The following is a 10,913-nucleotide window of genomic DNA, read 5'->3' as shown; positions in this document are numbered from 1 at the left end:
CCCGCCCCCAGCTTCCACAGACACATACACATGAAAAAACTGTTATTTATTCAAATCCTTTTATTAACATCCCGTTTCACACAGTGAAAAAAGTCTAAAAAGTGCTGCTTGAGGAAGAGAGGAGGCAGCAGCAGGAATAATGCAGAGCAGGGGCAATTAAAGCCCCTGTGAAGCAAAAGTCTGTGCAGATAATGCTCGCAGTCATGGGAAAGACTAGTAAAAAACAGATCATCTTGATTTCCAGATTCAACTGAAAATCCCTTTCTTGGTTTCTGTTTTACATTTCTTGGTCTGGGTTACAGCTCCAGGTGTTGCTGCCGAGGTTCCAAACCATTCTGGCACCCTCCTCTTCACGGGGGGATGCAAGCTCTGGAAGGAAACAAAGGCACAAATGTGGAAGGATACACACAGCCACAGCCTGCCCCACTGGCACAGCTCTACTGCTCTAATTCATGCTCAGCTGGAGCCACAAACTGACCAAACTCTTCATGAATATGCAGCAGTTAAACCCAACACCTTATTCAAGAGCTAAACTCTGAGAATCAAGGCTGACAAAGATTTGCACTCACAGCAATACCCAGCTTCAAACTGAAACGAAGAGTTCAACAAGCAGTGCTGGTCAGGGGCAGGAGCTCCCTTTTAAATAAGAACTCTTAATATCTGCCCATACAGCTTGTGTTCCTATAGACACCAGGGGAAAAACCCTTAATGTGATGGGCACAGCCTCACAGTACTCTGTACTTCAAAAGGAAAAAAAGGAAACAAATGTCCTCTTAAAATGTTGGAAGCATCTGCCACAAAAGAGCTGACAAAAAGTACCGGGGGGAAAAGTTTCTTGTAGCAGTCTATTGCAAGGACAACAAAAACAACATGGCACCACTGCCTCAGGGGTGTCAATGAGAGGCAAGGGCTGGCAAGCCAGGCCAGGGTTTCAGACAGTCTGGGAGCCAAACAGAAGCTGAGAATTGGGTTGTTGAAGATTCCCACCCCCATCAGCAGGTCTGGGCTGTGCTCCTGCCTTCTCACCTTGGGCTGAGGGTCTGCCAAGATCTGCTCCTTCTGCTCAGGATGGAGGGCAGGCTGGTGGGAGGAGGCCATGGTGGTGGGCTTTGAGGGGCCTGCTGCCCCCCTGCTCCCTGCCTGGCTGCCATCCACACTCCCTGCAGCCTTCCAGGGAACACAAAGGAAGCACAAGGTTACCTGGGTCACAGTCCCTCATCAACAGCATGCCAGCACCTCTGCTTAGTGAGGGCACCACCTATTGCTTATTCATGTCACCATAATAAAATCTGAGCAAGTGAAGCTAGTGCATTTCAAACACACAGCAAAACTGTACTTGGCTTTTTTTTTTTTAAGTGGAAAAAACCACTTGCTCCATCCCTATGGCTTTGAAAACTTGAAATATTTACTTCTGCCTCCCAAGTGTTGTATTTTGAAATGTGTTTTCACAGCTAAAGTGTCAGTTACAAACAGCACAGTGGGCACAGAGATATGAGCTCATGTTTTTTACACGATCCTGCTGTCCATAGGTTGCAGCAGTCACACTGACATTTTTGCATCAGCCACACATCCCTGTGTTACCAAAGCCCTCACTAATGGCAGTTTTACCACATGCTTTATTAGAGTGACAACATCTGTTTACCCAAGCTGAAGGCACCACATGCAGATGGGTTTTCCCTGCTCCTTCCCTGGCTGCTGGATTGATTCCACTCCCCTGTAAAAGCAGCAGCAGTGTCAGGCCATTCAAACCCAAGAACACCCATTAAGAGATTTAGAATTGCTTAATACAGAGAATTATTAGATATTCAGCATATTTTCTGAAGGAGAAGTAAATAAAGACTGGATTAGCTTTTGGATTTGCAGTCTGTTCCTTTGGATTACATTAATTTGATTACTAATAGCATGTCATTCCACTATTAGCTCCAGGAGCACGGAAAAGTGTGACAAGAGCTCAGGCAACTGCACTGTCAGGAGGTCAACTGCAGGAAAAAAAGGCTGTGACACAGATATTGTAGTTTTCAGGGAAGCAAGAAAAATCAATTTGGCAAAATGGCAGTGCTTGAAAAATTGTTTGAGCCAGTGTTTAAGAAATCAGCCCCAAGCCCTGTAAGGAGCAGACACAAAATCCCAGCACAGGTAGAAGGATTTGGAATATGCTGTTTCTTTTTGCTATTGCCACCAGGTGCCACTCAGTGCAGGGTGTCCTTTGTACCAGGTACTGAACTCGGACATGGGGTCAAAGGCCAGCAGAGAGCCGAGACTACTCTGGATTTTCTCACACAGCAACAAAGAGCTCCTTATTTTCCAACATTGGTCCTCCAGGTGACACTTGTTATCAGGCTGTGCCCAGCAGTTTCAAGTAATCTAAGGACCCAATTCCTGGCTGGAATTGCCTCTGGCTTTTTCATCCTCTTAACCTTCCTGCCTAGTAGGAGAACCTCTTTGCCCACATCCCAGTGCACAGAAAAAAAGCCAGGGCACAAGCTGGATTTGGCTGCTATGAAGGAACATGCACATCCCAATTTCCATACTGGGAAGAACTTGCAATGTGTGTAATAAATCACAGCAAAGCTGCACAGCTCTGACTTCTTCCTAAGTCAACACTTATCCCAAGAGAATCCTCAGTTTCTGCTCTAAACATTCCTCTGAGGAGGAGGCAGTTTGGATCAAAACTGAGGGAGAGGTGTATTGGGAAGGTGCTGAAGACACCAAAAACATTCTGTTAGTCTGTTCCTACACAGAAAACATGATTTTACAGAAGAACACTTACAACCTTCTTTTACTAACCTGTGTTTTATTCCACAATGCACCTTCCCTTCTTGCTTGATCTGCTCCTGTTTTTCCCTGCTGCCCTTCAGGCCACACCAACCTTCTTTTGAAGCCTAAGCCATCCTGAGATTTATTTCTATTCTCTTTCTCCAGTAGTACAATCATCATCTTGATCAGATACAGCTCAATATTGGCAGGAGTACGTTTTCTAATTTCTTGAAGTTTGGTAGTGTCTTAGAAAAAATAGAAAAATAACGTTAATTATTTAAGTTCAGTTTTCTTATATTGTACAATACATTTGTTGCACCTCATTAAAGCACGTAATGGATTAAGGCATAGAAAACTTAAGAAGGTGAAAATGTATGGGTTTGACTTGTGAGATCATGTGATAAATTCCCACTGTGTTTTCTGAGGATGCCAGTACTTACAGCAATACTTTGTCAGTTTTTTCCCCAAAAACATTTCAGTAAACACAGATTTAAGAGGGATGACTCAAGAACTTCCACCCAACTGAGTCAAATGACTCGTAAAAGTCAGCCCCATTGTTATGGATCACGATGAAGTTACTTTACAACTGAACCTGAAAGGAAAGCAATCTGCCCCAGCCTTCCAGGACTGCTGGGGGGTGTAGCTGGGAGCAGCAGCTGCAGGTAGGTCAGTGATGCTCACCTGAGAGGATGGGAGGGCTGCAGATGATGTCCCTGATGAGGCTCTGCACGTCGGGGGTCAGACCCGCGCGCTCCACGCTCACCGTGCGGCCCGCGGCCAGCGCCTGGCACAGGTGGGTGCCAACCACTGCCAGGGGCAGAGATCTGCTCTCACTTATGGCCCTCTGGGGAAACAAAGGCACAGGGCATGCACAGGGCTCAGGTGTCAGTCCCAAAAAACAATCCAGAGTCGCCAGCACATGGTAGCGCAACAAAGCTCCCCAAAACACTGCTTTATTCCTAATACCTATCTCATTTCTTACCCAGCTTGTCAAGTGCGTTTCTCCCTCAAAACTTCACAGCTTAAGTGCAACACTTCACCTTGAACTTAGCTGAGATGAAGGAGCTGTGGTGCACCTGACTTCTCAGGGGCCCACAAACACCACAACAAATTCCTCCTCATTTCCACAAGGAATTCTCCTCCTAAAGCATTTGCCTTGAAGCAAAGCATCTTGAACTTGATTGACCCAAACTTTATTTTCTCAAGGATAGGTCTCCAACTGGAATCTGGTACTCTTCAAAAAAGCACACTTCAACTTTCTACTCGTTTCTCCAAAGAATACACACACTGTGCATTTCAGCAGGATTAGTGGATACAGTGCATCAAGCTGCCCATTAATAATTGTACAACTATTTCTTGTTAATTCATCTTTAGGTACACTTTTAACTCTGGGACCATTTGCCCCATACTCTTGGGACAGGCAAAGTTAAAGCCAAAGCAATTCAAGTTGCTTCCTGTGGAATTAAAAATTCACTGTATACCACCTCAGTTTTCCATACCACCACTTCAGAGATAAGTAAGAGCATCTGCCACTTCCCAGGAAAAACACTGCCTCAGAGGTTTAAAGCAACCTATCCAGCACCATGCAGAGGATTTAAGAAAAGTTGCACATCCCCCTCCTCTAGACAAAGCCTCTCTGCTGCCAGTTTTCAGCAAAGCAAAAGCCTCCACAGCCCAGAGCTTACCAGAGAGTAATTTTTCTCCTGGAACAAGGTATATGTGACCTCCTCTGAGGGAGAAAGGGCTCTAGCACGCTTCCAGGGAGATGCTTCTTGCTGAACCTTGGATTCAGCGGCGGGGAATGTGTCGGTCTGAGTGAGATAAAGCAGAATTAAATTAATTTTATCCCACTGACAACCCACTGATCACCCTCCCATTATCTGAAGTTAACTGACAAAGTAACCCTAACAGAACCATTCATCTCTCTGGAGGTTGGTTTTGACTCCATGTTCTTAAAAGTAAAGGGAGGGAACACTAAAGCAAGGAGGGAATTCAGATGGACATCCACATGTTCCCATCTTACTAAAACCAGCACAGCATCATCCAAGGAACTTGGAAAAGAAAACCAGCCAGAATAAAGTGCCCAGGCCAACACATCATCTTAGTTTCACATGGAATGAGGAATACCTATTTCACCAGAACAAACTGTGGCATTCAGTCTGCCTGGGACACTTCTCAATTTGAGCTCAATTTTCTCAAAACAGACCTCCTGAAAACAACTACAAAAGTAGACATACTTTTGATTCCTATTGCTAGATCAAAGCAATTTTTTTTTTTGTGAAACAGAAAGGCAACTCCATGGAGTTGTCCAACAGCTGCAAAGCAAACTCCATCCTTAAGGTTCCTGCCAAGGAGAAGACACTTGATTTCATCATACCTGCAAACCATTTGCTTGGCAGAAGTCCTTAACCTCAGCCAGGAGAGGCATCAACATGGTGGACTTGGCTTCAGACACACCATCAATTTTCTTCAGGTTCTCAATGCTCGTAGGCCTGGTTTAGGATGAAGAATGCAACAACATAAGGCAATCCCAAAATATTGCTGCCTTTTGGTAGCTGGAGGAGGCACTTGAGATGCCTCCATTCCCCCAAGAGAAGCAGCAAAGGGATCTGTGGCTTGGTTTGCAAGCTCCCCAGTTTGTACAACATGTCTGCGTGCTGGCTTTACCTTATCCGGGCCATCTCCACCAGGATCTTATTGGTTGCCAAGACAGCTGGAGGAATTTCCTTCTCATTAGCTACCTTCTGTCTAGCAGTCAGCAGCTTGCCATACAGAGCAGTCTGGGAAGGAAGGAAGGAGCCAAATTCTCAGGAAGCAGCTCTACATCACTTGTAAGTACAGTTGTTACAAGAGCAGAAGTTATCCCCTCCCTGATCTTCCTAATAATACACAAAAACCCCACCACCCATTAACCCCCCCCTTGTGTATTTCAGTCCTATTCTGGTAGTTCTGTTTAAAACAACCCAGTAATTTGAAGTAATTTTGTAGTTTTAAGTTAATTTTAATTTTGTTCTGCCCAAACACAGAACAACTGTGGTTTGCAGGCTGACTGCAATTCAGAGATATCCTCCCAGTCCCAGCAGAGCTTACCTCAAGCTCTTTTTCTCTGGATGAAGCACTTGGTTGTTGGGGCTTCAAAGGAGATTTCAGTGGTGAGCGCCCTGAAACACTACCAAAAAAAAAAAATCAAGTGTGAAGCAAGCCTTGCTTTAAATCACTTGAATCAAGGCCCAATTTATGTTGCCAGCTCTGCACCCAGGGCTGGCTGGGGTACAACCAGCAGTATCCAGACTCCCACTGAGTCCATGAGCTCAGGGACACAAACCCTTGACTGGACTGCCAGGATTACACTGCAACATCTGTCAGCACACAAGCTGGACTAAGAGACTCCTTCCCTAAGCACAGTGCAAATAGCTTGGTTTTACAGATTTTAACTGTCCCTAAAATAATCGGTCTTCGCATGGCTGCAGTGGCAACTATTCACCTAACTGATACAGCCTCTTCCTGTCATCTGCCAGCACCAGAATGGTGGCCTGAAGGAGGAATCCACTTAGAAACACAAGGTGCATTTAATCTGAAGCAGCACATGAGCCAGGAAAACAAATTACTTGGTCTGCTTTTTGCAAGAGGTTATTTGATTTCTTTTGACCTGAGAGAGTCTTGAGTTGGTCTCAGTCTTCTCCAGACCAGTGTGGAAAGGCAGAGCCCTCCATGCTCCCTGATGTTAACTGTGAAATCTTGTAAATACAATATATTTTGAAATGTAATAATGCAGTGTACAGCAAGTTTTAGGCACTTGTCTTTTTTTAATGCATTAAACATTTCCACACCCCTCGCACAGGAAAGTGCTCATTTTAATGATCCCCCAACAAGCAGCATCCCCATTCACACTGTCAAAACTAGGTAAGGCTGGTTTAATTCCAAATACTGTACCTGTTAACCATGTTAGCGTTTCTTGGAGGAGTTTGACCTTTTCTGTAACAGGAAAACATCTCATATAGAGATACCTATAAAAAAAAAACAGAACAAGACAAATGCTGATTTACAATCTTTTCATCGAGTTTGCTGTTGATAAAAATTAACTTGGAGTAAGCTGGGTTGGGTTTTTTATAACATGGGCAGGGATGGATGACACAGCAGGAGGGTTGTACTGGTACAGACCTGCTTGCCTGGTGACTGTGCTGTTCCTTTTGTGCCAGGCGAGCGCTGCTTGGCGAGCAGAGGCGAACGCCTGCTGCTGTAATGCAATTAATTACATCTTAACTCCATTGTACAGTGAACAAAAAACAACATTCTGCTAAATAAACTGATTTCAAGTCGGTACAAGGACGCGTTTGGCAAATCAAGTTATTGATTAATTACTAGAATTGTTATTCTGTGCAAAAAAACCAGAACACTGAGGATCTCAAAGCCTCCTCCTTTTCAACCCTGCCCTCTCCAAAAGCAGGGTTCAGAGACAGATCTGATTCAAGAGAACACATGTGCTACAATTACCTGGCAGAAGGTCTCTGCAGATTCAGGTCTTCACTGGACTGTAACAAAAGACTTGGATTTGGGGCAGATCCATCCTTGGACAGCCAATTCCGACCCTGCAGGAAACAAACCACACTGCTTAGCTGTGGGTTACTCAGGAGGAGCTCTCAGTGGGTCCTTTCACCACCACAAGTACCTTCTGGGTGAGCACACAAATGGTTGCAAATTTGTTGTTCTGGCCTGAAACCTCTTTGAGGAAGCCTTCCATGATGAGCTGCTGGCAGAGCAGTTTCCACCAGTTCTCTGGCCACTCTTTCCCACAGCCAAAGAGAGGGTGCCTGTGGTACCGTTCCGGCAAGCGCTGCGAGCACTGCAAGGTTGGAAAGATCCTGTCACATTTGGGCACTCCTTGCACAGGGAAACTTCAAACACAACCAGTAAACCAAAAGCCCAGCATGTGAGGAGCCTCCTCTGAGCTATTCCACTCCTAACCTACTTCCTGCCAAGGCTGTGGCAAGTTCATTTTTCCCTAGATGCACTTGTGTGACAACCAGCAGCTTAACTGCAATAAAAGGTTAAACAAGGAACATAACTCACCCTAACCTCCTCAGTTTGTAAGCATAAAAAATATTTTGTTTTTTTTCTAATTTATTTCCAGTGACTGTCTTGCTTAGCATTTCAAAACAATTAAAATTAAAGGTGTATGGAAGTCAGTTTATACTTATTCTGGTACACTACTTCAGTATTCAAAGTCAGACAGCAACACTAAGATACAATGGTAGTCATTCTTTGTTTTATTTAAACATAAGCCAACTAATTGAGCCAAATGTTTATCCTGAATTCTGAAAAGGCTGTTCCTTTCAAGATAATCAAAATGATGCATTTTCACAAAAAATTAGAGGATGATCCCCTTGCTTGTTGCATGGGGAGTGGAGCTGAGCAGCTTCCCAAAGTCAAGACTACATCTCTCCAAGAAAAATGGTGCACACACATGGACACACATGGATATCCATGTACTGATGGACAGATCAATTAGGAGGATCAATTAAATGAGGTTGTCACAGCCCCTCCCCTCAGAACACACACCAGGAGTTGCCCCATCACTTACAGACCCTCGAAGAAGCAGAACTGGCATTCTGGTCCCAAACTTCTCATCCAGGGCACTCACTGCAGACAGCAGCTGCTGTGCTTGCTTCCCAAAGTCCTGCAATCCACCCTCAAAGTCACTGGGGACTGCAAGGCAGGAGCCACTGCAAGGCACAAAAAAAGCCAAGCTTAACACAAACAAACCAAGCCCCCTCTCCCTTGCTCCAAAATGCTGTCAACCCAGTGATTAAAGAAATAATTAAATGAAATAACAAGTGATTACTTGTACCTAGTCTCTAATGTCAGTCCATGTTCTATACATCTAAACACATTTAATGATTTGCATCAATGTAACTTCAAGACACACTTCTATTTCTATCCATGTAACTTTTCAGACACCTGCCCAATCCAACAGGAAGTTCTCCACCACACCTGCTGTTAAGAACATGGTCTCAGCAATTTTTGGAATTCAATATCAAAATATTTGCATTGGTTTGGGCATGCACAACATTTCTTCAACTGCACTTTAAAGCTTTTTTCTGTTTCTTTAAGAACATAAAGGAAAAACAAAACCAGGAGTAAAGAGCAACCCCACTAAAGGCTAGGTAAGGTTTGTTAATAGGAAAAACAAAACCAGGAGTAAAGAAAGACATAGCCCTTTAGTGGGGTTGCTCTTTCTTACTGACTGAAAGAACACACAAACATTACTAGCACAAACCACTTCTAAGGAGAAAAAACAAGAATTACCTATTTCAAGTGATTTCAGTTCTGCAATACAAATTCACAACCTGGCTCTTTAGTAGCACTGCAAGGTGACTGCAAAGAGGGCAATTATGATCTTTCAAATTCTTTAACTCAGCTGTAGTAGAGGCCAGGCAAAGCTGTCCTAATCCCTGACATACAGAAATTCAGTAGCTACATTGGTAACACTTCTCCAGAAAGCAGCACAGCCTAACACCTCACCTGGGATCAGAAAGCATCAGGCTAACAGCCCAAGCAAGGAATGCTTCACTGTAACTTCAGGGAAAGCTTTATTGTAACTACAGAAGGAGGTGACAAATGTGTTTCTGCTCAGGCCTCCCTGACTATCAGCCTCCTGAGTCCCCCTCAGCACATCCATGAGATTATTAGCAAGGTTAAAAGAGCACATGTCAGCACAGGAGATCAGCTCCCCGGACACTGGGGCAATTTAGCCTCAGACACCTGGCACCACACACCATTTGCAAGTGCTGTCCTTTGGGATTAATTACCTAACAGGCCTTAAACTGATGAATAGAAGTGTTTTTCACTGAGAGGTGCTCTAATCCCCTTTTTAGGAACTGCAATCCTGCTCTGCTTCCAGGCTTTCCCACAGCCTCACTTGGAGCTTATCACAGTTTGCTTGACTCACTGGAAAAAGGTTAGGGAGATGCCCAAAAATAAACCTGAGGCTGAGCAGCTGCCAGATCAGATGTGTGAGAGTCAATTCTTTCAGATAATTTGCCTTCTAAGTCAGGCTGAGAGAACATAACCTCCAGGACCAGCCTTGAGGGAAGAAAGCTTACCTGGACCTGCAATTATCACAGCATTCTTCTGTGCCCATGATGCCAGAGGAAACCTTCCGGAGCTGTCTGTCTTCAAAATGAGACAGGATGATTCTACCCAAAGGAACAAAAAGAATTCAATAGAAGACCAAGAATTTACACATAAAATTTATTGCAGAAAATGGAGTCAAAATCAGCATCATTAATTAATTCACTGGGGAACCAATTATTTAGCCCTGATTCCTCTAAAGAAAAAGTCTTTTTTTAAAAAAAGCAAACAAGGAAATGCATAAATGTGCTGAAGGATGTACTTTTGATACTGCTTATTAATACAGAATAGAATGTTCTGTGCTTGTGGAACACATTGTGAGCCTGAGCTGCCTTCTGGCTACAGCCCCCAGCTGTGCCTGAGCCCCAGCAGCTCTCAGCAAAGCTGCCTGCAGTGACACAGCACTAAATAGCTGCCAGCACTCACTTCCTCCTGCAGCCATTGGACACCAGGTACTTCTCCATCTTGGCCAACATCTTCAGCTTGTACAGCCGGAACCCCTCGTCACGGATCTCACCCAGGAGGCGCCTGAGACAGGAGCAAAAAATGTACAGCCTTAAATGCTGACCACTGTTAACACTTCAAAAATGAAACATGCCAGACAATACCCTCCAATTCACCAGGATGGCCTAAAAAAAGTATCCTGCTAAAACCAGACCCAAGCTGCCTGCCTGCTTCTGCACCATGGGGGATACTCAGGAGAGCACTTCATTCATATTCTTCCCAACATTATCCCAAAGAGGACAGAACAGCAGAGAGACACAGAGTTTCTTCCAAGCCTATGGACTACTGTCACAGCCATATTTTCTGAAAAATACCTTTGCCCAGGATTTTCTCCTGGAAAATCCTTTTTCTCTTCTTCTCTGGAAGCTGAGAAGTCTCAGAGAAAAAGGAAAACAAGTTCTTATCTCATTTGCTTCTCCTGTGTTGTACTCACATGTGGAATGTGTCTGGAGATTATTTCACTGGTTTCATATGATTCGACTTATTGGCCAATCAGGGTCAAGCTGCCTTCTGTCAGTATC

General features: G+C 44.3%; 1 protein-coding gene across 8 annotated transcripts in view; it reads right to left on the bottom strand.

Moving 5' to 3' along the window:
- Positions 1–42: 42 nt before the first annotated feature.
- WRN (WRN RecQ like helicase) overlaps positions 43–10,913 on the bottom strand; it is a 28,615-nt gene continuing 17,744 nt past the window's right edge. For 5 of the 8 annotated variants that reach the window (XM_074540388.1, XM_074540387.1, XM_074540386.1 and 2 more), the window contains 16 exons: positions 10,315–10,416; positions 9,861–9,953; positions 8,339–8,480; positions 7,427–7,600; positions 7,252–7,346; positions 6,919–6,994; positions 6,691–6,764; positions 5,848–5,926; positions 5,425–5,537; positions 5,135–5,249; positions 4,443–4,568; positions 3,439–3,601; positions 2,788–3,002; positions 1,643–1,714; positions 1,027–1,167; positions 43–369 (listed from right to left, as the gene is read on the bottom strand). In XM_074540388.1, coding sequence (XP_074396489.1) covers positions 247–369; positions 1,027–1,167; positions 1,643–1,714; positions 2,788–3,002; positions 3,439–3,601; positions 4,443–4,568; positions 5,135–5,249; positions 5,425–5,537; positions 5,848–5,926; positions 6,691–6,764; positions 6,919–6,994; positions 7,252–7,346; positions 7,427–7,600; positions 8,339–8,480; positions 9,861–9,953; positions 10,315–10,416 — 1,903 coding nt within the window. In that variant the 3' untranslated portion in view covers positions 43–246. The remainder of the gene's footprint in view (positions 370–1,026; positions 1,168–1,642; positions 1,715–2,787; positions 3,003–3,438; positions 3,602–4,442; positions 4,569–5,134; positions 5,250–5,424; positions 5,538–5,847; positions 5,927–6,690; positions 6,765–6,918; positions 6,995–7,251; positions 7,347–7,426; positions 7,601–8,338; positions 8,481–9,860; positions 9,954–10,314; positions 10,417–10,913) is intronic. The other 3 variants (XM_074540389.1, XM_074540390.1, XM_074540391.1) reach the window with 3 other exon arrangements.

The sequence above is a fragment of the Zonotrichia albicollis genome, chromosome 5 (genome assembly GCF_047830755.1).
Source record: "Zonotrichia albicollis isolate bZonAlb1 chromosome 5, bZonAlb1.hap1, whole genome shotgun sequence".
Taxonomy (NCBI): domain Eukaryota; kingdom Metazoa; phylum Chordata; class Aves; order Passeriformes; family Passerellidae; genus Zonotrichia; species Zonotrichia albicollis.
This window is presented reverse-complemented; position numbering and strand designations above follow the sequence as displayed.